General features: G+C 38.8%; 2 protein-coding genes across 3 annotated transcripts; one reads left to right on the top strand and one right to left on the bottom strand.

The window, feature by feature from the left end:
• The first annotated feature begins 1,990 nt into the window (after positions 1-1,990).
• Positions 1,991-10,451, top strand: LOC113672046 (collagen alpha-6(VI) chain). The gene is given in 11 exon segments (XM_089213792.1): positions 1,991-2,217; positions 3,662-3,732; positions 4,610-4,998; positions 5,000-5,026; positions 6,594-6,753; positions 7,339-7,581; positions 7,584-7,769; positions 8,129-8,278; positions 8,939-9,115; positions 9,573-9,647; positions 10,248-10,451. Coding segments are annotated over 9 exon segments (1,467 nt in total). The 5' UTR covers positions 1,991-2,217; positions 3,662-3,671; the 3' UTR covers position 9,647; positions 10,248-10,451.
• On the bottom strand, positions 9,294-27,364 carry LOC113672045 (trafficking protein particle complex subunit 10). 2 transcript variants are annotated; one of them, XM_027188319.2, is made up of 24 exons: positions 27,189-27,364; positions 26,042-26,123; positions 25,223-25,370; positions 23,736-23,938; positions 22,875-23,076; positions 22,260-22,371; positions 21,716-21,972; positions 20,785-20,928; positions 20,338-20,449; positions 19,807-19,886; positions 19,167-19,258; positions 17,993-18,133; positions 17,726-17,835; positions 17,146-17,276; positions 16,450-16,636; positions 15,368-15,561; positions 14,471-14,621; positions 13,581-13,933; positions 13,384-13,490; positions 12,906-13,029; positions 12,770-12,824; positions 12,175-12,233; positions 11,630-11,695; positions 9,294-11,310 (listed from the first exon to the last, which is right to left on the bottom strand). In XM_027188319.2, exons 1-24 carry the CDS (start codon positions 27,211-27,213, stop codon positions 10,825-10,827), a joined length of 3,621 nt encoding a protein of 1,206 aa, XP_027044120.2. In that variant the 5' UTR covers positions 27,214-27,364; the 3' UTR covers positions 9,294-10,824. The 2 variants fall into 2 exon arrangements, with proteins under 2 accessions (XP_027044120.2, XP_027044121.2); XM_027188320.2 differs by having other exon boundaries at positions 12,779-12,824.
• Positions 27,365-27,371: the final 7 nt, after the last annotated feature.

Here is a 27,371-nt window from a genome sequence, read left to right as displayed (position 1 = left end):
CAGGCAATATAAAATGTGGTTTTTTATCCCTAACAAAGGCCAGTCTTTACGACAGAAACCCTTTCAGTTAATAGATATCTATTACTCATCAATCAGTAAAATTAATATATTTTTAACGGGCATGGTATTTTAGAATTATGAAAGCCACGCACAACGAGGTTGGTGCTTGTCATTAGAAAGGAAAGGAAAATGTCTATATTCATTACCTAGATGCATTGAATCGCAACTTCACGGAAATTTTTTTGTTATCGACCGTTTAAGTTGCAGTTTTAGGATTAAACGCCAGTACAATAATTCGAGAATTTGATAATCCAACCGAATCGCAAATGTGTAAAAAGGATAGTTCCGTGATTTTTTGGAGGATACTGGCATGATCAGCTGGATCGCTCAACTTGACAACACGTGCTCCATTGAGTGAGTGTTTTTCTTAAACGTTCATTGAAGCATTCCGAACAGTAATGAATTGGACATTTGCTATTCAAAGCGATTAGCAGAGATTAAATAGACGCTTAAGTGGAGCTTTACAGAGAAAACAGTGTTTTAAGGCTGTTAAATAACAATAATATAAACAGAAAATTTGAAGAACAGGACAGACTCACGGTACCCCACTTTTTCTTCAAACATCAAGTTACGCGCTTTCCTTTGAAGCTGACGTTTCGAGCGTTAAGCATTTTTTCTGACAAAGGGTTAACGCTCGACATGTCAGCTTTTAAACCCTTTACGGTGGCCAATTTACGTTATCATTCGGTTAATAATACTAAATTACCCTGTTACACTTTCCTACCGACGCAGCACCATAGTTTCTTAAGAAAGTTACCCCCTTTATTCATTTACATATTTATCACTTGCGGATGAAAAGTACAATTGATTTCAAGCACAATACAATCAGCTTGAAAATTTTGAAAAACAAAAGTGTTAACCGTGCTTTAATTAAAAATAAAGGAGTTGTAATAGAAGTCGGTTAGAGAAAGAGAGCTATTTTAGCTGAATAGCGTCCGATGCGTAAATTTTTTTCATTCATATTTCCAACACCTCAACAAGCTAAAATGACATATTTAGAATATTCCTGCTTAATAACAATTTTTTTTCTGTTAACAAAAGGGAAGAGCACAAAGCGTAAGAGACCTTCGTTTAGAAACTGGGTGAGGAGAGCAGTGTCCACTAATTGATTATTACATAGTCCATTAGAATTCAGCGTTTGCATCATGTATAATGTTTTTTGCTTGTTTTTTTTTTCAATGAAAATCCTGAGAAGAAAAATCTAGAAGTCCCAAAGACCAGAATGTTTATAAATTCAGTGCAGAGGATAAAAAATCATAATTTGTTTACACGCACAATCAGCTTAAAAGAAGAAATTGTAAACCGAGCTGAATTCAAAATAAAGTGATTGTTTCCTAAACGTGATTGTGTTTTTCGACCGAAGTTAATGACAGCTTGTTCTGAGTATTTTGTAAAGTTTAATACACCTTTATCTCGCAATAAGAAAAGTTATCGTTTTGTCGCTTTTATGTCTTCGCTGACTGAAAAAGCTTGCGACATAGATTTTATTTTTGTTCGTATTTCCTTCATCTTAATGAGCTATGATGACACATCTTGTAAATTCTTGCTTGAAAAGAATTTTTGTTTTTTTAAAAAAAATGAAAAATAGGACAATAACCATTGTAAGGGAATTAGCCAAGATTAATATCATGTTTTGGCCATGAAACACTTTACAGAACAGATCAGGGAAAAAAAAGGATTTTGTAGACCTCTACTCATTTGTTGTTGTAGTCAGTATGATGCGCTAGGTTGTATGTATGTCATCAGTGAAAGTTTCTAAGGTGCAGCATTTCAACATCAATCTAGCGAGTATATTATGTACATCAGAATAAACAAAAGACTCTCAATTAGTACATAGTAAACATAGTTTACAAAGAAGGTGATTGGCCGAAGCGACAATAATAGATAAAAGAAATTTACTGGAATCAACCCTTTAAACCTAACATCAGTATGCATCTTCTCTATACTGTTCTCTTTACATTTCTTTAGGTGCTGGAAAACATGAGCTTTTAAGGTTGGTGATCATCGCCTTTATTGTCGTGTCCTTTATTCAGGGGTAATACTGTAGGGAGAAATTAGATGCTGGTCACTCTCAAGAAAAAAGTTTAAAGCCGCCGGGATGCCCAGCTCGCGGTCAATTACTGAACAAGGTCCAACTCAACCCTGTTATTGAGCCTGGTAAGTCGCTACGTGTTCAAGGTTTGTTGTGAACAATATTTCTTATTCACTGAACTAGTACGTTTTAACTTTTATCGGTAAATTGAGTGTTTCTTGTCTGCCCTTAAAAAAAGCCAGCTGTGAAAATTCCCCGCCGATAGCGTTCGCCTGGACGTATATGAGCGACGAAAGTCGCGCCCAATAATTTATTTCAATTTGACAAATCTTACGCCAAAGTAAGACTGGAAAGTGACTTTCTTAGATTCCATTTCACATAGTACTGTACCAGCCTGCAAAAGGGCAAAAGCTATTCTAAGTGTGTAGTGGATAAAACTATTTACCTTGTCAAGTAAATCTAGTTATGAGTGTTACATTTAAAAAGACGCGTCATTTTGTTACTGTGAATGAGTGCGCCCTAGCAAATGCGCAAGGAGTGGTTCCGATTCGTGAAAACATCATCACTCCTTAAAAGAAACAGATACACAGATGAAGGCATGCAGCCCATGTATGCAAATTTACTTTCTGGATCAGTACACCGACTCCTTGAAAAGTATCTAAGGGACAAGTGTTTACCTCAAATTGAAAACGTATTGTTTGTATTTAAACAATCGGCGTAATTGGCTTTCAAGGCCACTAGTTCCTATTGTTATTAATGCAATAAAGTAATTGCATGGTTAGTAAGTGTCCTGAAGCAAGACATCCCATTACGTTCTTCTAAACGACGCGAATTTCTGTCACAAGATGACAGAATTTGAGAAACGAACTAGCCATGACGCGTACTGACCAATTACACACACATTCGAGAATTTTTTGGAGTTATGATTAAGCAACAGAAGGAAACGACGATTTTTTTTTTAATTTAAGTGATCATTTCTTCAGAAATCATTTTGCATAGGCCCTATTGTAGTTTGTGCGATATAGCCGAACATTCATTTTCTTTCGCTACCTTTGAAGCTGTTAACAAAACAGACTTGAAAGTCGTAGAAACCAATCGGAGAATAATATACTTACTTTAATTTTGACGATATAGTTCATCTTTTAGTTTCATTACATTTTGCCCTATTTTTTTAGTTTTTTTTGCTTATCCGTTTTTTTTTTGCTTTTTTTTTACCTCAAACTTTACTTTTTTCACTTTCTTTCTTTCCTGAGTTGTCTTTGTCCCAAGGGAGTCGACTCCTGACTCGGTCCATTACTTTTATTACTCAAATGTAGATCTTCATGAAGGTATTAGCAATTTACTGCCATTTTAGGACAGAAGAATTTTTCACTGCTACAAATCGGGCGGTTTAGCGTCCACGTATGTCACGTAGCGTCTTCACTGACAACAAACACTTCCCGGGCGTAGATGGTTTTGCGTAATGTACGACGATATGGTGTCTTCGACGATATGTCCTCTTACTTAATTTCCAACACACGATCCTACCCCGGGGTATAATCAAAAGATTTTTCCTTGTCTGCTTTTCAGGTGAACCAAGATGACTGTTTCAAGTTTTTTTGTTATTTTCGTTGCAATTTCATTGGCAACCGCTTACCACAGTGGGTGAAACACTGCAAACGCTTTAACTTCTAGAAATCTTTCAATATTTCATTGCAACTCTAATACCCCATTAAAAACCTGTTTAGATAAACCCGGTGAAACTTAATGAAAAATCAGAAATAGAGAACTGAAAAACTGAATTTTCCTTAGGATTCTAATAATCGCTACCTTGCATTTTCAATGTGCGACTTTGCTTCGCGGATGGGTAAATATCCACCACTATTTTCCTACACTTCGATGATTAATTATTGCAACCTCATTTACGTCCGTGTTGTTGATGAAAACCAGAGTCGTAAGGTAAAAATCAACCACGGTTACCGTTAGTAGAAAGACAAACTTTACAAGGAGCGAATGACAACCTAAACACTGTAGTGAGCCTGAAGGGCGGGAAATCGCGGGTGACCAAGTTACCGTTTTCGGTTTTGGGCGAAAATTTGATTGGTTGATGGGAGGAACTGAGTTTTCTGGATAATCAAATGAAATCCTACATATCGCTGGGAACACATATGCAAATTGTAAAGGACGGATTGCATATCTTTTCGGCCTATCTGTTTGTGAGGCACGCGGTTCAATTTTTCCCTACAATAATACTGCCAAATGAACATAAGAATAAAAGAAAATGATTGCCAACCTAAGAGGCTCTGATTGTGAACCAATTTCTACTTGTCAGTACCAGAGAAAAGTATGGCAAGGAGTATAGGAAAAAATGGATACTGATGTTAGTGTGTAAAGAGGTTAGCCAAGTAGAATCACAACATCAGTTATGTTTTAAAGATGCCTTCTCCATATCCCTGCGCAAGAAGAATTTTTAAAGAGCTCTGAATACTTTTTGTGACGGTTTCTTTCCCCCATTGTTTTCTTTCCTCTTGTTTTTAGAGAAACGAAAATGTAAGATGGATCTTGGTTTGATAGTTGATACAACAAAAAGTATCAAAGAAGTAAACATACCCATACTGCAAAACGCGCTTAAACACCTCATCGAAGAATTTGACATCGGAAGCGATAGAACTCACGTGTCTTTGGAGACATTCTCCAATGAGGCTACACTTCACAATAAATTCAGCGACGAGCAATATCACAATGAAGCTGCCCTACTGGAATTGATAACAAACAGGGTCAATGACCTCGCCCAACCGACTCGACTGGACAAAGCACTCGTGCTTACCAAAGATGAAATGTTTACAGAAGAGAATGGATTGAGGTCGGATGCTCAAACTGTGGTGGTTCTTTACACAGATGGAAGATCGCATCCCGATACCGAGGATTTTTTTTCTGGATATTATAGCACTTAAGGTAAACAAGAAGAAAAGGCAATCTGGAATAAACGTAACTAAGAGGGCTGATCGCTTATTAGATATCTGGTCCCTTAATAGCCGTGCTAACTTTAACTCCGTTATTTAACCCTTTGCAACCTAATATCAGTATCCGTATTCTCCTTACTGTTCTCAAAACACTTCCCAAGGGGATGACAGGGAGAGCTTATTTAGCATACACAAAGCATCTTTATTTAGTGATCATTTCCTATATTCTCGTAACTTTTAAGGATCCTAGTCAACCACGCTTTTGTTTTTGTTTACGTGTGGGAAACTGTGGGGAAAAAATCGTTCAAAGGTTAAAGGAGGGAAGAGAAGATACCCAATGAAGTTCTGGAGAAATATATGTCTGAAGTTATCTGCTCCGGTAGAGAAGGGCCGAGTAAAAACAAAGAAAACAGCACACAGAAAAAAATTATTACATTTTGTAACGTAATATCATGGCCGGCTCTGACCTCAAGAACTTTCTAATAGGACCTCATAATGGAAATGGCACCAACGCACTTAATCACATCGCCAAGGAAAGTAATTAAGTCTTTCACCCCTAAGAGTGACCAGCATCTAATTTCTCCTTACCATACAGCCCTAAATCAAACATTTAGGTCATGAGAATAAAGGAGATGATCACCAACTAAAGAAACTCTTGATTGTTGAACAAATTCTCCTTTTCAGAACCCTAGGAAATGTCCAAGGAGTTATATGGAGAATATGCATACTGATGATTAGGAATAAAGGGTTAAAATATATCCTGGTTAGAGCTTATCTCTGAAAGCCAAAGTTTAAAGTCACTAGCGAATGGCAGGAGTCGTGCAAGCCCGTCGATACTTTTTAATTTCTCATTTGCTTCTTGTGATCTGCACCTCGTGCGAAGCTTTTCGATACTTTAATGCTGCATGATCTCTGCACATTGGCTGTAAGAATCCTTTCCCTTTACCCTGTGTCTTTAGGCCTTCCATGGACTTCCATGTGAAGGAACGCGAGATGCCATCGACGGTACCAGTTACAAACAAAAATTTATCAAGAAATTTCCCAGCAAGAAAAACACTAAAATAACTATCCAAAATAAACCACTGATAATTTTAGAAGACGGAGGTCTACGACAATTTAAGACCTCAATATATTGAAATCGCACGGATACCCTCGCATAATAGACCATAAGGGGAATTTCACTGATAAAGATGGCATAAAAAATGGCGCACTGGGCGCGTGATTTCTTGTGGTTGACTAAGATCCTTTAATGTGTGATTCAGGGGTAATGTTGCGATGAGAACTTTTGTGCTTGACACTCTTAAGGGTTAGAGGGGTAAGTTTAGTATTGATACTTACAATATTCCCAGACACTCATTCCACGCTTCCTTTCTCTGATTCTACCACTTGAGGAGAACGTGGGTTGTTCGGGCGATACAGCAACCGAAAGAGCGGTCAATTGCTAACTTCTTTTTCAGCAGTTTAGCCTAAAGTTCTGTAAACTCTTAGACAGACTTTCCTTTCTTTTTTAAATAACTTACTTGATTTACAACAGTAGCTCTCTTCATTTTATTTTTAAGAGGAAAGGTGCCCGTATTGTCGTCGTCGGTATCGGCCCAGACGCCCAGAAACCAAAGTATCGTCAAGTCCTTGACTACATTGGAGGCTCACATTTGTTTTTCGTGGACGACTATAAAAATCTCGACGAAGCAAGCCACGACATTGGAAAACTGATCTGTCGTGAGTATACATAGCCTACAGGGATTTTCTTCCTTTGTGATATTTTTCTAAAAATTTAGCCGAGATAAATTTACGGAAATCATTGGTGGCTAATATTTCGAGGATTCATAGGAGTATGGCAAAAAACAAGATTTGCAAGCTTTTTGTAGGATATTTTTTCCACTTTAACTCTGGGCTCTATTTTTAATTGATATTACGTTCAATATTTTTCTCTTTGATCTGTTTGTTTGTTTGTTTTAAGTTGTTGTTTCTGTTTTTTTTTTTGCTTCTTTGTAATTTTAGCGATTTGAAGATTTTCTAACATTTCTGAGAAATATAACAAGTATACCACGTTAGAAAATGGATACTTAAAATACATTTCATGTTTCACGCGTATGTCACACTTCGATAAAAAAAAACTTTTAGGGAAATCACATGCGAATAGAATCAAAGAGCTTGTGGGTCAAATTGCAGGTGTTTGCAGCTTAAAATCGGTAACTGGCCGGCGAATCAGCGTACAATCCCATCAGGGAAATTCCGGTAAAAAACCCGGTGCAAGTGTGCAGGCTACAGCTAGCTCCTCATAATTCTGATTATTTCCCGCAGCACCGGATCCCTGTGAGAAATCTAAAGGGATGGACCTAGCATTTGTGATAGACAAGACCAAAAGTCTAGGGGTGCCGAATCTCTTGCTGCTCAAAGGCTTCGTCATTGAGCTCATTGATGCGTTACACATTGGTCCAAACAACACACACGTTGGCGTGATTACGTTTAACAGGAAACCAAAGGTCCTCACCACCTTCGCAGATGAAAATCTGTACAGCAACAAAGCCGCACACGACTTCATTGCGGGATGTCTATCGCCCTTGGTGACCTTATCTTCATAGACAAAGCTCTGAACACTGCCGCACAAAAGCTTTTTACTGAAGAGGGAGGAGACAGACCGAATTTTCCAAACGTTCTCATCCTCTTGTCGGACGGAAGAACAAATATAAAGTCAAAACCCTTCTCCACAATCATCCCTCTTCTAGAGGTTAGCATTCCAGACTATAACAATTTCTTCCCTTACTGATCATCTTTAGCGCCCTTGTAAGTTCTTACACGGCATGCAAAATATCGTGTGCATAATTCAGAAGAATCAAATGTGACCGTTTGAAGCACCACGTCAGGAGGGCCAAAGTTACAAGAAAAATAAGATAAGATTTATTTGAAAATCACTTGTATCGTACCTACTTGACTAACCGCCGCACTCAATGTGGCGTTTATTCCAAATTATGAAAAATGATATCAAGTAGAGAACAACTCGGTAACCTAAGCTATCCCTGGAGACTTCCATTCTTCACTGAAACTCAGGGCGCCCAAGTGGCTCATATTTTCCCGTCCCTTCCCTTCACAGGAAAAAAAGTCCACATTGCTGCCGTTGGAATTGGTGCATATGAAGATTTCGAAGGCCAACTGGAGGAAATCGCAGGAAAAAACGTTTACAATGCCAGCAACTTTGACAATCTGTCGGATCTGTTCGAAAACATTCTGGCTCAAACGTGCAGTAAGTGTACCGAGCGAATCTGTATAGGGTATTCGAGTTCGAATCAGTTCAAAGATCCCATGTGTCGCGCCGGCTGACAAACGCGCTGAAAACAATGCCATGCTAAGAATGAAGTCACTTTCAAATGACACTACCCTAAGTGCGCACACAACTCCGGAATATAGGTAACAACAACCCAAAACAAAACACTGAGGTTTCGAGAGGAGACGGTCAACACGGAATTGCAATTTTAGACAAAAGTCTTTACATCGCAGAGACCACGAGGAGCTCTGCGCCTCATGTCAAGTAGGCACACCTCACTATGTGTTTGTGGTTAATTATTGTTGACATGAGACGAACAAAATCTGAGGGTTATGAATGATATTTAAAGCTCTGAATATTGCATATCTAAATTATATATCGGTCTGAATATCTCAAAAAAAGGTGAATGAAATGTTACTCGATGCATTTGTGGTAATTTTTCGCCTTCACGGGCCGTTTGAAGCGTCTTTTAACGAAATTACTTTTGACCGGAGGCCGTTAGAAGTGATTTCGTAAAATGGTCACAAAAATAAATGTTCAAATAAACGATTCAGTTAAAAAACGATGATTGTTTAGAACACAGTTTTGTGAAACTACGGCTTTACTTCTTTCAAATATCCGGCCCCTTGTGTTAAACAGGTGTGGATGGCCATCTTTCCCGCTGGAGCTTGTGGTCTGAATGTGATGCGCGTTGTGGTGGTGGAGTTCAGACAAGAACACGAACCTGTACAAACCCTTCCCGCGAGGGACGCGGAAAGACCTGTAAGGGTCCTCTGGAGGAGACCAGAGCTTGTAATGAGCAGCCGTGTTCAGATGGTAAGAATAATTTTCACTGTATTCATTAAGAAGTCCATTTTCGGCAAATTTGGCTGTGAAATAGTGCTGGGTAATACTCTGTAGTTAGCAACATAATAATTTCCAAAATGACTGATTCGCTCTGATTGGCCTATACCTGGGGATCGTTCTAACCAGAGAATTTAAACCAGTTAACTCATGGTGTGAATCTTTATTAGATTGGTCTGTGTTGCCTTTTAACAACAATAACGAAGAGCTTCGTGTATCCATTCAACACACCTACAGTCCAAAATTCTTTGCATTTCCTGCCTTCTCACAAAGGCTTCTACTAATTTCAGTAAATGCAAGCGTAATCGTGCGAAGGAGTCCTACAGATATCAATGCGCATGCCCGTGTGGCTGGCAGAGCTAGAAAGCAAACCCATTCCCCTAAATCTCTCCATCAACTTCTCACATCATTATCACTGAACTCTTTTCAGCCGTAGAGGATGACATAAGAGAGTTCATGCGTCTCCACCCCAAGAGGAGGGTCTTGGGAAAACAGAACAAATAAGGTAGTTAAAAATATGGACTGAAGTATGTAGCTCTTGTTCAAGCCATTGCCTCGCATTGCATTAAGTACCGTCACTATGACGCGTGATCAGCGCACATACACAAAATGGCGGCGTTCACTTGATCGTCGGGGCCCGTCAGGAACATCAATCTATTCCTAATTAAGAATAGTTCGCAAGAACCTTTCTCTGTAATGACCTCATCTTTATAGTTTGAACATGGCAGAATTACACAGAATTAACGAAAACATTAATTACTAAGGGCTCACAATCCTTATCAGGTGGATATGAGGAGTTATTGTAAATATGCAAGGCAGCTGGAGAGGCATGGTGACCCGTCGTTTTATTCAAAAATTCAATAAAGTTCTTCTGAAGAAATAAAACACCAGCTGGTTTAAAAATAGCGTCAGCGCAGGTTGCATGTCAAAGGCGTGACCTTTGAGGTTCGACGTTTCAGGTGACCGATTATGCCTCCTACCCCCAGGAGTACAGACACAATCTGAATAAGCTTTTTCGATGCATAACTTTTAAGTTAATATTTTAAAAAATACCACGGCTCAATGAGTTTCTCAAACTGCTGCTGTTTGTTTCGAATCTCAACAGGTGTTGCCCATGCAGCAATCGAGAGTCATGGGAACCGGGCAACATTAAAAGAAGATTTTGGCAGCTCTGACATTTTAGCTACTATAATGTGAAATACGTTTCCTTGTTACACAAAGTGGGATTGAAAACTTTCATTTTGTAATTGGTTTTCGAGCAGTCGTGAATAAAACTACTGACGAAGAAAACATAGACATATTGCACTCAGGTCTTAGATCTTCTCACTGATTTTAGAAAATTTGACAGCGGCGCGATGCGCCAAGTGAAAGAGCTCTCTTAATTTTCAGAGCAATCTTGGTCGAATGACTTCCTTTAGGCTCGATTATCAGCCGCCGTACAGGACAGCAAAGTCAGGAGGATCGAAGACTAGACTCGAGAGTACGGCGGAAATTACGCTTCGACTTAATAATAATAATAATAATAATAATAATAATGATGATGATGATATGATGATTGCAATGATTCAGAAGAATATCAATGACTCGTAAAATTCCCGGAAGGACCGTTTAAGTTTTTCAGTCATAATTCTTAAATTTGTTCCAAACTCCACTAAACATTTTGTTTTGAATTCACGGTCGGTTCATATCCAAGCAAGATCAGGATTATTGCTTGGCAAAACGCTGACGCGAACCGCCGCTGTCTTATTATACACCTGACCGCAGGTAAACGGCAAAATAAGAGGGGATTGCTGATTTGAAAGCGTTTCAGACGCGTTCACACCTGCGCCCTCGATATTCTTTGCTTGCGGTAAAGTCGCGTCCTTTTCGACATACTTCATTAACTTTATTTCTGGCATCGCTAAGTTTCCGCCCGTCTGTGGTATCAGACTAAGAACAACTTCACTAGTTGCCATGACACCTGTGGGTATGGACAAAACACCGTTTTTGCGTCCGTTCACGGCCCACGTGTTTGTATCGGAGTCAACATCGTACATGAGTTGTGAAGTATCAGGAGTACCTTCGTCAAATAACTTTGTAAAAGTGATGTGCCACTTGTAAGTCGAACCTGCAAAGAGTTTCCCAGAATCCTCCGCAGGCTCTACCCTTGAACTTATGGTGTATAATGTCTGGAAGGAAAAAAGGAATGCTTAGGGCTGGGACATCAGAAAAGTTATTACGGTTAATGGATTCCACAAGTTGCACAATTTTTTTTCGGTTTAAAAATTCCGTATACCTTTTTCTCTAGATATGAATACATACCTAGGAGGCCCTTGCACGCGGTTTTCTTTTTGAAACAATTTCCTTTACATCAATTATTCAACATACATCTAAATCAATGTATTTCACTGAAATCAAATGTCAGTTTGAGTTACGTTTGGTTGTTGTAGTATTAACTTTCAAGTCCACTCAGTTTAAACAGAAAGTCAGAGAAACGCCAGTGTTTACCTTGGTATTATCCACATTAAAGTCGTAAAGATAGTTTCTCTTCTCCGATGAGGAAAGAATACTGTCCTGCAGAATAGAACCAGAAAAGGTCAAGATAAATTTGAAGACAAGGCGCCAAAAATAAGTAGTATAGAATGGGGGAAGAATGCCTCCTCTGGTTGAGAAAATGGAAGCGGTCGCGACAAATTTGAGAGAGCATATAGCCTATAGGTCAAGTCTTGCGAACCTAGTGGCCCTCAATACCTTCACATATCCTTCTTCCTATAGCATGAAGCGACTGGGAGCATTCTACCCCAACGGAACGGGATGTTAGTTTCAAGGGATGCTCTCCTTTGTATGAATTCTTCATGACCCTTACAAGACTCAAGCCATCTCCCTCCAATTACTTCTCGCTCTAGCCTCAGACTCCATCGCGCTCCCAACCGGCAGGTCACCGCAAGACCCAAACAAATGAATATTACTCGAGGAGTAGCTGAGTGAAGGAAAACGTTTCTAGCAATATCTCCATTGATCTAACGCTATCTTTGACTAATTTACAATCCTACCGTAGTCTCCTTTGGTGAAAACGAAGTCCTAAACTCGCACTCGAGCGCCGACGCTGAACCTGTCGAAAGAAATAACACTCGGCTTGCATTTCCGTAGTTTTCTTCTGAAATCTTAAATAATAGGGCGCTAATACGACATGTTTACCAAGCTCAACATATTTTGCATCCGATCATTGCGACTATAACCAGTCAAACCGTTTGTCTCCTCGTTCAAACGACATTACTCGTCATCAGACTAAGAGCACATTTCTAAGACAGAAAAGGGAATCGAACTTCCTTATCTAATAAGAATTCGCGAGATAACAAAAGCATAAGTGTACTGCACGGTGTTTCCTTTTAAACCAATTTAAAAAAAAAGAACGAAAAGCGATTTTTACATTCAAGAGAACTGTAGAAATCGACAGCAAGCGTAGTATTGGAGCTACTGGAAAAGTTGACATTAATCCCTGGGATAAAGCCGGCATTATCTAATTCCCTGGGAGATTTTTCTCTAGTGGAATCCCAAAGTTTAACCATCATAACTGACACTATACGCAACTTATCTTGTTGGATTGTTTCTTATCTTATAAGATTATTTAAATTGAGAAAAAGTTACCTTCCTTACAATCGACTTTCCAGAGGAAGGATACCTCTTGATTGTTGACGATTATCTAAAAAATATAAAATCAAAGATAAATAGCAAGAAAAAGGAAATGCAAATACTGAGAATGTGTAGTAATTGAAACACTCACATATTCCACAGAGCTGTGTAGAGGTGTGACCTTCACCGAAGAGCAGTTGGTGATGATCAATTGAGGAGCTGAGATGACAAGTTCAATAGGATTGATTCCACTTACTATCACTTGAACAAATCGGCTGAAAAAAGAATTTAAAAAACCGCATCAAGTTAAAAAGTAGTGCCAGCAGTCCCTTTTTCAAACTAATTCCATTTGTGTACACTAAGAAGTCTTCTTCAGGTATACGCAAATGGCCAATCAGGAGAAAAGGAAAAACCTTATAAAGTCAAGTAGAACTCCAGGGGAAAATAAGCAAATAGCCTAAAGCGCGGGAAAACGCGGGCGACCAAGTCGTGATTGGTTTTAGTTTTGCATCTGATTGGTTGAGAGTGTGGCTTGAGAGTTTTCCGGACCAACCACAGAGCCAAAAATAAAGCCATCCACTCGGGATTAGTTCAAAAGGCCCTAGATCAAACATTTCGTTGCTACTCACTTGCTTTCAGACGAGAGAAGCGCGTGACGAATGGAAAACGGACGGTGAAACAAGCATGAGAGCTCTGCGGTGACCACTGGAGACAGCCACTTACAACTGAACACAAGCTGAAAAGAAAACATGAACATATTCTAAATTTCATCTTTAACTTTGATCGTCACCCTAAGAAAAAATGCTAGTCTTTCTCAATTCCGAACCTTGTGTTCTGTGATTTCCTCCTGAATACTCTGCTTCTCCAAACTTGCACGCAGCTTCAAGTTAAAATCGATTCTAGCGTAGGGTCCCAAGGCTGGAAGGGTAACCATGGCAACAGAGCTGCCAGGGACACCATCATCTTCAGGAATCATGTTGACTGCTACACTGTAGGGAGCTGTTTTTCTCTCCTCTTTACCCATTAAGCAATTTATAATAGCGTGTCCGGACTGCACAGGTTCGAAGGTAAGACCAGCGTTTGTAGAGATTTCCAGCACTGACCCGTCTGCAATGGATCCAGACTCGACTGACACACTGAGAGTAACTTGTTGTAGCAGGCCAGATAACAGATGATGGTCTAAGGGAAAAAAATCGGGAAAAGATAACTATATAGGTTAAGTTTTTTCGTTTGTCTCACGATGTAGTCACGTGTGATGTAGATCTACATCGTGAGACAAACGAAAAAACTTAGCTTTTATTGTTATTCACGATGAATAACCACGACCTCTTTTACGAAAAGATAACTAGTTGCCAACATTAAGGTAAAAGACAATAGATTACAAAATCTTGTTGAGCCTTGGCATATAAAATTACATAGAGGCCGAATATTTGCACTACGGAAAAAAGTCCAGGAAAAAAAAGCAGCAAAATGATTTGCAGTACCACTTCTGGGGGAGATAATATGAGCAATTATACATTGTGAAAGAACAAGGATATTCGCTCGCCTCTACCAATCAGCTAAGTATGCAATTGTTCTTTGGAGCATGCTATGTAATATGGATATTCCAGAAAGACAAGCTAACATAACCAGCTAACAGTCATGGCGCTATAATTACAAGGTTCTAGAATTGCCAATTAACAACAGTCTCCTTATAAAATTAAAAGAAGGACAAACCCCTTTCGTGAGTCCAGTTTATTTGTGGAGGATCGCACACGATGGCAAATCCTCTGGACTGCCTTGATAGAGATAACTGTGGCCAAACAAAGTCCAGACGACCAATCTCCACACAAAGCTGCCTTAGGAAATAGTTACCTGGTTCGGACAGCTGCAGAGAGGATTTCAAACTGGTAAGAATAATGAACTGAGCTCAAACCGTATCATCTTTCTTACCCCATCTTTAACCAGAACGCTCCTGATATTACTAATCCTTGCTGAATGCAGGTCACTTTTTACATATAGACTTACAATCCGTCTCTAGAAGAACGTTTACAACGTTCTTTCGTCCCTCTTCCCCTTCCGATGCTGTTCACTTCCAGTGTCTTCGTTGCATCTAGCCGGCCAACAATGAGAGGGGCAAGCGGAGGCAGTAAGTGTTCAGACAAACGTTGGCAGGAGTATAGTATAACGTCTAGCTAGATACTGAGTCCTCTGTTAATCAGCTGTTCAGCCATCCGATTGCCAGGTTTCAACTTCATAAAGGGTTTTGGGGTACTGCTACGCCTAGAGGACAGATGCAAGGCCATCACTGGCAAACTCCCCCCCCCCTCCCCCACACCCCAGATTATACTTGTAGTGTTTGACCATTCACGTACGTTACGTTAGGTTTGTACCATCACCACTCATTACGTGGGTCACTCATCATTCTGAAGAGTAAAAGGGTCAAATTGTTAACATCAGGCCCTAGTTGTTCGAAAAGCGGACAACGCTATCCACTGGTTAAATCTCTATCCAGTGGGTAGCACAGCGCGTATGAGACCTCTTATCCCCTGGATAGCGATCCATCCGTTGGATAGAGTTGTCCGCCATTTCAACGACTTCACCTTGATTCCAACAATGTATAAGAAAGCCAACCTGTGCAGTGAGGTTGTACTCGTTAACCCCATATTTCAAGGGAACATTGAAGCACTGTAGACAGCAGTCTGAGTCGCCTCCATCTGTTAAAACATTCAACTCTTCTACACTCTTCACCTCTGGTAATAATGGCGGTCGAGGGGGCAGCGGACGAGATTTTTCTACCCTGTCAACTTCAGAGAGCGCTTCTCCGTCTGAAATGGGAAGAGCACATCAAAAACCCAAATAAAACGATAAGGATAAACCTTTTAACACCCTAACATCAGTAGGCATATTCTCTATACTGTTCTCTCTATATATTTACCATTGTACTGACAAAGATAATCTGCTTATGAATCATGAGCCTCTTTAGTTAGCGTCTTGGTAATCATTTCGTCTATTCTCACAATACAGTATCATTGCGGAATCAAACATGAAGTTGACTCCGCAATGATACTGAGGCTAGAGGTTAAGGATGGCGAAGATTTTGCTGGATCGCCAGGCGCCAAAATGAAGGTTAAATTATTCAAAACCTACAAACTTTGGCGTATTTAGTCCGGGAAACAAATTACCTAAGTTTCAAAATTCTCTCCACCTCTCTTCGGGTAGTTATACTTAGATTTAGTTAATTTCTCCTTCAAGTAAAATCTTAGTGTGATTCTAAGACACTGCGTCACACGGAGTCATTGTGTGATATAGGTAAATGCTACATATCATTCGCCACGGTATCGAAATCATTAATATTTATTTATCCAAATGAATGTATATGGAGGTGTAATTTAACCAAAAACAAATAAAGATAATTATCTAACCAGATAATATACCGAAACGACTAAAAGAAAGAAAACTAGGACGCTAATAAAACATATGTAGATTATGAGAACGAAAAACTACCAGCACGAAAATCAACTATATGACAAGTGCTGGCGAGTGAAGCAAACAAATACTGATGAGAGAACAAGTGTTTACCTTTACGTAATCCTTGCGTAACCTCACGCAAAAACGCAAACAAAATAAAATAAAAATTATTTAGCAATTATTTTTGAAATACTAGTTGCTACACGTGATATCATAACAAAAATCAAAGTAACGGTAAGTCGTACCGGCTGCTTGATCCTCTGTGACAGGTTTATCTGACAAGTCTTCCTCAGAGAGCGCAGCTGAAGACAGCCTATTCTCTGCAACTTCTGGCGGAGACGTAGGTCGGTTTCTCTTACTTGAACGAATGCTACCCACACGCTTAAGATCATTTGTCTGAATACTGAAGCTGATCCGTCCACAAGTAACCTCCTTTGAGGGAAAACAGGAACTTGTGAAAATTTAGAACAAAGAAAAGCAGCTTTGTCCCTCTGGACTAATTTTTTCTAAATTGTACGAGTATATCATTCGCAAACAGTTTCAATCCTTTTAACCACTCCTGGGGGACCTTGGCAACGATTAATTCCACGTATTACCATTGAGGCAACTCGCTGACACCTACAGGGACTCAATACATCAGTGCTTTGCTCCTTTAACACAATACACCCTTGTATTAGTTTGCATATTTTCCATAATGTTCTCTCTACACCTCCTTTGATGTTGACAGGGAGAATTCGTTTAAAAATCAATAACCTCTTAAGTTGGTGATCATTCCCTTAATACTCATGACCTTAATGTGTGATTCAGTGGTGATACCATAGAGTGAGATTAGTTGCTAGTTACTCTTTGGAGTTAAGAGGTTAAAAAACAGTCCAAGTATATAACATTGAAAAGCAATTAGAGAATCATTTTGTCAACAAAAATACTGAAGCAAGCATCACCTCCTCCAGAGCGCTGAACAGCTTGAGTTTGACATTAATGCTCTCTCCAACGCTACCAATACCCTTCATCAGATCAATTTGTACATCTTCTACTCGTAGTAATGGTTCAGCTCGTACAATGATGGCTTGCGCTAGAACATAACATAGAGAATACGAAATTGAAGGTAAATGAATACAGTGCGACGCAAGGTGCACCTCAACACCTTTGATCTCAGCTCAACACCTATTCAATTGTTTAAAACGATATAATCTTTAGAGTCTGACAATGACTGCCACCCGGGTTGCTGACTCGCTACAAACTAAGTTGTGCATAAGTTGAGACTGATTTCGTATCCCATGTCTAAAAAGATGTGAGGGAAGGCACCAATCATCGCATGGGGAAAGCCTCTAGGAAGAGAGGAGTAAGAGGTTATGTTCCCTTAAAGAGATTTTAAAACAGACTTAAAAATTCTTATTTTAACTTGAAGTAGAGGGGGGCTGAAGACAGCTGAGAATTTGATACAACATTTGAGAACTTTCGAGGGTTGTATAATTTTCGTGAATTATTCCATCGACCCGACTTTTCCAAAGCTGTGAATACCTGAATCCATTGTGTCTCGCATGACTTGCAACAACTCCTGAGTGTAGTGGGACCTCCTCTCGGATGGCAAACTCTGCTCACAAGCCAAAATCGAACAGGAGGCAGCATATCTCATGGGTTAAGGATGGCTTTCAATCCTGCTAGTAGTCCTTCAAATAGTAGTAATTTAAGACCGATCTTACGCTGTTTGGGAATCAAGATCCCCGCTTTCTAATTTCAATATGGAGATCAAAACATTCCAGTTCTGATCAAATTTCTAAAGGATACTTGTCAAGATGTTTGAGCTGCTTTTGACAGCGAGCCAGTTTGACCAAACACTGTGTTGCAAGCAGAATCCACCTCTCGTGTTTGTACATCTTGTATGCTTCAACAAGCAGAGGCTCTGCTCGGTAAAACTCTCCACGGGAACTAAAAATCAACACAAACATAGGCATAACCAACAGCGGGCTCTTTAACCCTCTACCCCCTGACATCAGTATCCATATTCTCCATACTGTTCACTATACATTCCCCAAGGTGCTGGCAAAGAGAATTTGTTTAATAATCAAGAGCTGCTTAAGTTGGTGATCATTTCCTCTATTCTTGTGACCTTCATGTTTGATTCAAGGGTGATATTGTAAGGAGAAATTAGATACTGGTCACTCCTAAGGGTTAAAAAAAGGTTAATTCTACACTCAAGCTTACTAGCTTGTACTGTCGGAGCTTTTCACGGTTTGCGTAACATGAAGGGACTGGAAATATTGCTACCTCCCCTTGAAGGAGAGAGATGCTCATCCATAGCAGGTCACCCCCCCCCCACCCCACCCCCTCCACTTCATTTTGTCTAATTTTCCTGACAGTTCGCCAAGGCCCCATGTATACCTATGGGTAGAGTGGGTGGAGGGAGGGGAAGCACCATGAGGGTTAAGTATTTTTCCCAAGAACACAACAAAATGACCCAGCCAGATCTCGAACCCAGATCTCCCGACCTGAAGTCCAGAGCACCAACCGTTAAGCGACCACGTTTCTTACAAGTTTGCTCTTTACTGCGACCAATTTTGATCTTAAAAGATTTAATTGACCATCGAAAGTAATTTTGTACTACACTGGCTGTGCTTCATTACAATCTGAAATTGATCCGACTCTCTCTGGTCTCTGATTTCAGAAATTCAAGCTTGAGCGAAAGGAATTTTTTTGCTGATAAACCTCCTCATTAGGACACAAATAAAAGTCAGTAAATTCCCTATAGATTCATGAAGAAGAGAATGGTGAAGTTTTACACATTTGAAAAAATAACCAGTCTGAAACAGTACGCACATTGCAGCAAAGCCAGGTCATTTGAATATATAAAATGTCCAAGAGTATACCAGGGTAAAATAATAATGATGAGAATAAAAATATATATATATTTATCACTGGTTTAAACAAACAGATTTATCATATTGGTATATTTCGCACTCACAAGTAAAACTGTGCCAGGTCCACACCTAGAACCTTAGCAGCTCGAGCTCTACCGATGTTCTTAAAGACTTCGATTGCTCGCTCTGTCAAATCCTGTTGAGATGTAAGTAGGGTACGGCTGTCAATCAATACAATCAATACGGTTGTACATTGCTTTTCCTACACCTCACTCAGTAATTGGCTCTAAGAATCACAGCATCTTTTAAGGAAATCAGATGCATAAACTCCAAACTATTCCGCGCTTGAGAGGCTTTTCATAAAAAAAAATTTAGTTCTCACTGTCTCTGAGAAATGTTCAGCTTTGTTCTGTAAGGTCGTTGGAAATACACCAGAAATGTTCAGCTTTGTTCTGTAAGGTCGCTGGAAATACACCGCATGGAAAACTTCAAAACTAGGTGGAAAACTCTGACTCGTGGTTTCGAACGCACAAAAACCCTACGCATACATCCTCTTAAAAGCAAAGTGTTCTCTCAAACGAACACTTCTTCTGTTCCAAGGGTAGCAATTTAACAAAGCTGGACTGGATTGTTTAAACTAGATATAATCCAACTTGGATTAACCCCATGCATGCACTACATGCTGGCATGGTAAATCTGATTTGCTACTAAAATATAACGAACAACTTGGCCTATTCTTCTCACCAGGTATAGTGCTTGAAAGGCATTTTTCGACGACAGAGCCTTCTGGAGTCTTGTTGATGGACTGTTGGGTTGAAGATCTCCTGCAAAACAACAAGGGAAAGGTGTTTTACACCTATAAAAAGACTAGCGATTGCTCGTCCGTTTACCAATATTTCACAATACACTTAGTGAGTTGATTATTCGCAAAATTAGACGAATACCTAAAAGGCTCAGCCTAGTGGTATATATTCCGTCTAAGGCAGAAAAACGGCACACAAAAATTGCACCGTCAATCCTTTCCTATCCTATCCGTATCGACCAGACTACCTGTACCAAGTATCTTATCTGTCTCTCCAGATGTTCCGATCTTCCGTGGCATTTGCAAGATGCACAACAGCGAGCAAAAGAAATATATCAAAAAAAAGACTAACACTATCCGACCGGTTACCACCTGACGTAATGTTGATGCGGTTAGTGGAGGAAATGGTAGACTCTACCAATGTTAAACAGACTCGCAGAATTATGAACACATAAAAATTAAGGTGAACCTACCATCGGTTTGTGTTTTAGCTATCCCGGAGAGCAGGGTATCAGTAATCTGTTGAGCAATTTCTGTTGGAGTGGTATCAGGCAAAAGGCCACAAAGAGATCCCAATTCATCCAGCTAAAAAAGAAAATGTAACAATACGCAGTTAGAAATGTTTTGTGCGAAAACCTCTACTTCTTAATTTTGACACGAGCAAAATCTTATTTGGCATTCATGCGCACCTTAGTAGAGACAGGATGCAGCAAATTTTTCAGCAATTTTAACAGTCTGAAAAAACAAATCAGTTTCAAAACTAAAACCGACCGCGTCTTGGTCACCTGCGTTTTCCCGGGCTTTCATTTTCCCGCTCTTCAGGCAGTTTACCTCATTTTATTTTGAGTTTTTATTGGCTCCTTTCTTGATTACTTTGATTTTAGATTTACGACACCAAGAAAATGCGTGATGAATGATACCTTTTGTTTAGCATACTGGTATAGAAGAGCAAAATGCAAACTGTAAATGATATCTTCCCGAAAACATTGTTCCTCACAAGCTTTTAACACCTCCAGGCTCGTTAAGATGATACAGCACGATGCTCCACCAGTCGGCATGGAGATCTTGAAGAAAAAAATTAAGCCAAGAAAAGTAACAGATTATGCCTTCTGAGTTTCAAGTGCTAGAGGTCATTGAACTAACAAGAATATGAAGGTGGTAGGAGCATTGATACTCCCTAGGATAGGATGATACGCCGTGAACTTCATCACAGGTAACGTCCTGGTAGTAAGTCAAATTTCCCTGAGAATCCGCCAGTACTCAAACAGCCTCCCGGGCGGGAGGAATTATTTTGAAAATAAAATATCTTGCCCGATAATATGACACAAAGAACCTGAACCACAGCTGGTGACCCTTATCCTATTAACAGGAGTATGATCATTATCCTCCTGAGTGGGAAGAAGTACTTTAAAAATTCAGCGTCTTCCTCAATAACACGACACTAAGCCCTTAGTTAGGGCTTGGACCTTGATCTGTTGTCACACAGTCCTTCTCTCCTTCATAACAGATGTCTTTCTTTGGCGTGGTTCAGGCGAGAGAAGGCAAACGCGAGGCAAACGTGAGGGAAAAGACACGCGCGAGGGGAGGCACTCCTCCTGCTATCCTCGCGCATTCTTCGTGTTTTCCAAGCGTTCTCCACGAGCTTTCCTAGCGTTTGCCTCGCGCTCGACCCCGCTCCTCTGAGAAACGCAAGAACATTACGTTTGAGTTAAGAATTCCAACCTCTGAGCCGCCAAATCTCGCCAAATGGAACTTCATGATATCTCAGACAAATATATTTGTGGATCCCAAGCAGTTTTGAGATCATCTATTTCCAATATGAAGAAAACTTCTCAAAAATTACTCTGATACCTTAAGTTCATCCATTGCCAGTTCATGAACAAGATTGTGTAAGAACTCCAACAAACGTTGAGCAATTTCCCATGCACGTCGCTTCAACTTCAACAGAAGGATGCATTGTCGGGAAAAAAGGTAATTTCGCAGGTCAACATAGCTGGCTTCTTGAGTCTTGATGAGTTGTCGCAAGAAGTCTTGAGAACTCTTAGCTAACAATACTCCATCAAAACATTTACAGTCTCGCATGAAGACATCGATGCAGTCAAGGGGCTCTTGGTGAGGAAAAAAGGTAAATATAAGTCAGAGTTTACACGCTTTCCTTTTTTAAGGAAAGTTAAGCAATACAAATACATCAAAGAAGATTCCTGATTTGATAATAATCTACACTTCATTTAAATACTTGTAGAAAAAAAATGGCTGTTCGGACAAGGAAGCCCCCAGCCATAAGATGATCGCCAATGTGAAAATCAACCATGTGAACTTGTGAAAACCTCTGGTCTAACTGATCTTTGAGAAGAAGGAGAAAAATAAAACACATATAACTGTTCCCTCCCAATACCTTTATATTTAGAGTTGATGACCAGCTGAGTTAGAAGGGCATCTATTTCATCATATTGAATCAGAGCTTCTTCATAGAGACCCAGCATCTCAAACACAAAGGACAATTCCTCCTGAATATTAAAACAAAATAATATCTCAGAGGTGTATTTCAAACAGCAGCCCAGTTTAACAAGTGGTTTTAACCCTCTTACTACCAAAACCTAAATAGCAATATCCCCACAAATATCTGCCCCAAATTTCACATGTTTTGCTCTGAGAATTTGGTTTAAATCAAACATACCCCTAGTTCATATTATCCCATTTTCTCATCACTTTTCTGTTTCACGATCAAAATTGTCTTTAGTTCACTCCTAGGAGTGGAAAGGTCGTACCAACACAAAGACAAGATACAGTGAGTATGCAACCTACTCACAATAGATTTAAGAGATTTAGAATCAAATCTTTTATCTTGCAAAGAGAAGTGGTGTTTGAACTCTGCCCTTTTACTACTAAATTTGAGTCCCATACTTTTCCTTGAAAATCATCCTTTCCTCAGAGTTTGTAAAGACCTCTATTAAGAGGGATGGGCATATTTTCATGTGGACAAACCTCTGATATCAAAATTACATCTTACATGCAATAAGAAGTATGTAGTAAAGCTCCATTGTGGTTCAGTCCGTCTCTCCCTTAGTGACCTGACTTGATCTTCAAACTTCCCTAAGTGTCGATTGAATGACTGTAACAACAACTGCCGTAGTTTGGTGACCAAGTTCTGCCATGATTCTGCAGATCGTGTTGCCTGGCTCTCTTTGAAAGGTTCCCAAAGTTGTATTATTCTAGGATGGACAAAGGTAAAATAATGGCTGGCTGAACAACACTGACTCTGTTACCCTTTACACTCTGACATCAGTATGCACATTCTCCATAAATTTCCTTGGGTGCTGACAAGGAGACTACATGTATGTTTAACAATCAAGAGCTAGCTTCTTCAGTTCGTGATCATTTCTGTTTTTGTTGTGACCTTTAAAAATGCATCATTAGGGGGGTGATTTTGTACAAAAAAAAGATTCTAGATACTCTAAGAAATCAGAGGATTATTAAATGAAAGAATTAAATTTCACTTCCAACTAAAAGTACAGGATAATCAAAGGATGCACATTTGTGTAATGTGCAGCTTACTGGTTGAGGTTTTAACATTTGCCTAAGAGTACATATGAAAACAACTTTTCTTTTCATACTGTTGTAAAACAAATTTTTTGAAATTCATCACTCCAAAGTTTGAGATATTTTCCATAATAGTTTTCAATTTTACAAGAGCTCAAAATTAGCCTATTTTGTACAGGCTCCTTCCACATAAGAAGATTTTCATGTGGTTTTCACAACAGTGTTATTGTTTACTTAAGTCAAAAGTTGACTTGAAACAACAATGCGACAAACAAGCATTTTTTTCATTTCTTGCAGCTAAACAATTTGTAATCTCAGAGAGTAGATTTACCTTTCACTGTTCTTGCCACCAAAGTCACTTTTGATTTTGTCAAACACTGTGCTGCGAGGAAGTGTCAACTTTGGTTTGTTTCCCCTAAGTGAGTCCTGAGCCACAACTTGGATAATCATCCAGTCCACAATATTTCTTTCACGTAGCTTTTTCATCCAATCTGTGATGCTGTCTTTTACCCCACTTTTAAACTCATCTGCATCCTTTTACAACAAAATTATAGACAATTTTCAAGGACCTACTGACAGTAGTTGCAGCTAACTTACTATACAATGCAAGTAAAACAAATTTCAAAAACCATATCAATCTTACCTTGTGGTCACAACTTTATTTTCAACAAAAAAAATATTAAAAGAAGAAAAAGCCAAAAACAACCATTACAACAAACAGCTTTTGAGGATTTCCCACCCAGGATGCAAAACACAATGAAAAAACTTTTAATTAAAAGAATGACTTGGACCAATACATTTCAAATGAAAAGATCCCATGATTTGTAGGAGAAACTGGATAGCATTTAACTTACTGGACTTTTGTTAACTCTGTGATTAACATGTAACTTCTCCCTATAATATCCATACATTATCCAGCAAGCAGGTAATGAGAATACTCAAACTTATTAAGTTAAAGTTGATATCTTGATCTAACACCAAATTCTCCCAGCTACTTTACAAGGAAATGTGTAGCAGCTAGAGGAGAGAATTAATAATCAGATCAAGGGAGTTAAAGGGTTAATATGTTACATATTACTTTCAAAGCCACTTTGTAAAACAATGCATGTAAGTAAACTAAGATGTTGGGAAAAAAACAAAGAAAATCATTTTGGATTGCTTGTATTAGAGAATGATACCTAAGGGTAAAAGACTATGCAACAAAGTTGTTTTCCAAAACAATTTCCCTTTACAGTTAACTGTTCATATTGTTGACAATCTGACTGCCTTATTTACCGGTACTCACAATATTATGCAAAACATTGGTATTGTCAGTACAAATGCCATACATTACATTGTCCATTGATGAGGAAGATAATTCGAAGATACAATAACTAAAGCTTGGAGAGAGGAGACAAGGCAAAATCTAGCCTAAAACTGCCATTTTAATGCAGTTTCTGTGAGGTATTTTATCACTTGGAAAAGTTTTGATTTACATGTCATTACATGAGCTTGTGTGATCATCTAACAAGTTTATCATAAGCTGAAATATATATGTATTTTGTTTGGTTGTTACTTATGATATATTCCTATATCATAGATGACATCACCATTAACAGTATTTTACTTTTTATCGTATAAAATGAATAGAATCCACATTGTTGTGGGTCTTTATAGTAAAGGGTCACAGAAGATGTCAAAATTTTGGTAAGTACATAAGTGGAAAAATCAGCTGGGCCTTTCTTGCCACCTTTTAGTTCTTACCACATTTTGATATCATCTGTGATCTAATACTAAACAGACATATAGCAACATGGAATCTATTTGTCAAGTTTCTACCTGACAATCAGTCCAATAAATATGAAAGAATGGCTGTTTGTGAAGACTTGAAGCACTACTAACACTACTGACATCCATCAGCATACCCTCAGACAAACGCACAAAATTTGCCTTCAGTTTTACAGTCTTGGCAGGTCTTCCATAAGATCTAAAATAAAATCCATCAATCTTGTTAACCAAGAAACATTTATTAAAAAATAATCTGCACAACTTCCATTTACACTTTTTACATCCCTGAAAATAATACTGAGATACTTGTCCACAATTAAATGTTATTTGCAAAAAGGAGTATTAATGAAATATTCATGGCATCTTTACCATTTCACCCAACCAAAGAATGTCTCCTTTTCCACCCCTCCCTAACTGCTTCTAATAGCAACAGGGGTTAACAAACTTTTCATTAAGAAATGGAATAAGAGTAGAACAACACAAACCCTTTCACTCCAAGTTCCTATTAGTAATTCTCTTTTCTGTCTGCTATACAATTCTTCTACTATACAATTCTTGTGTATTAATTTGAAAAATTTAGCATCGAGCCAACTAATAATCCCCCAATTGATATTTTTCGTTATTCTGATCACTTGTCTGCTTGATATTGTAACGAGAAATTCTTCTTGGTAACTCATAGGAGCTAAGGGATAAAGTAACAAGGAATGTTTGTATGAATTTAAAAAAAAAAGAAATAAAATTAGGCCATACAAATTTTGCCAGAGAATTCTGCAATCTCTGATGCCTAGTGACCACCCTAGATCAGATGGTAATAAAAATGTGTCTTCTATTTTTTCCTAGACCTGAAATCATGATATCCATCTTTCTCACCTTCTCCATTCTGTAGATTCTCTTGGTAATCTCTTTGCAAGTTCTGGGTTAAGTTTATTATACACATCTTTGTCACCATGACCTGTAGTTCAAACATGTCTTTGTATATCAAATTAATCTGCTTCTGACATGTCTGTTACTATGAACATCTTGAAAAAGCTGATAACTTTAAAATACCCAACAAGTAATGGAGAAAGTAAAAAGTACACTACCATAGCTTAAAATGTGAGTAATAACAAAATTAATGAGGTTAGAGAAAAGGGATCCTTGCTCTTTCTGAAAGCAATTTTGGGTCCATTACTCATAAAAGCTAAAATTCTCTCTTCCTATTTTCAACAAATTAAACATCATCCAACTTCTTGTGTAACATTTTGATTCCCAGCTTGCAACTCTTACATCTTTCACTTCCAATGAAAGCTCTAATAGGCCCCTGGGAAACTCAATGATTTACAAGGACTTTCATTAAAGGGGGCAGGAAAGCTTGTAAAGGAGGAGGAATTAAAAAGAACTCTCCAAGAGCTAAAATGCAATTCAATATTTTCTCCTGAATGTTTACCTTGATCTAATTAATATCATACACAATTTACACTTTTCTTTAATAGAAAACCAACCATATTCAAAATGGAAACAGATTAAGTCTTTCAAATACAATGTGAATTTGAAATGACATGCTATCCAGCCAAATGGAATAACAATACAACTACTCCTTTGGACTTACTTATCAGGAGAGAGGGAGCTCACCAGAAATTTCAGGTCGTAGACAAAAAGCTTGTCAGGAGAGACTTAATAAAAAGGGGAGCTTGTGACATTGTTTATGGTGGGTTATTTAGTGTTGTATAAGGCACAAAAAATTTGAATCCTAAAAAAAATGCCTTTTTCCTTAGCCTTGTAAGGGAGGGTCAACACTATCGTGGGTATTTCACAGTGGGGAGGGGTTAAGAATACTCTCCTGGTTTGAAATATCCAGAAATTGGCATCCCTGGAAACGCCCGAAAAACGGCGAAGAGAAAACCAACAAAAGAAATATAAATTTAGTGTACATTTAAATTTTTCTAATCATAGCACATGAAACAGAAAGATTCTAAATCACAATGATCCCAATTGATGATGCCACCGAAAAAGATATCCCTTCCAATCTGGTACTCACAGGTTATTTTTGGTTTTAGGTCCATGCCGGCTTTCTTAAATCCTAAGTGAGTCCATGCATGAGACAAACGTCAACGTCAATATGCAGATGCGGGATTTAAAGGCAAGAGAGATGACAACCTGTATTTCTAAGGTCCCGGCAAGCCGCCATTTTGGAAATTAAAAAGTTCCGTTCTTGTGTTGA

The sequence above is a fragment of the Pocillopora damicornis genome, chromosome 8, assembly GCF_964200805.1.
Source record: "Pocillopora damicornis chromosome 8, jaPocDami1.2, whole genome shotgun sequence".
Classification (NCBI taxonomy): Eukaryota; Metazoa; Cnidaria; class Anthozoa; order Scleractinia; family Pocilloporidae; genus Pocillopora; species Pocillopora damicornis.
This window is presented reverse-complemented; position numbering and strand designations above follow the sequence as displayed.

What these genes read in the sequence shown, in the direction of transcription:
- LOC113672045 (XM_027188319.2), bottom strand. Translation starts at nt 27,213, where the DNA reads ATGGACCTAAAACCAAAAATAACCT. An exon ending in AGTACAACCTCACTGCACAG is followed by an intron (nt 14,622 to 15,367) that starts GTTGGCTTTCTT and finishes TCCTCTCTGCAG; the next exon opens with CTGTCCGAACCAGGTAACTA. An exon ending in TTAATGTGGATAATACCAAG is followed by an intron (nt 11,311 to 11,629) that starts GTAAACACTGGC and finishes TTTTCCTTCCAG; the next exon opens with ACATTATACACCATAAGTTC.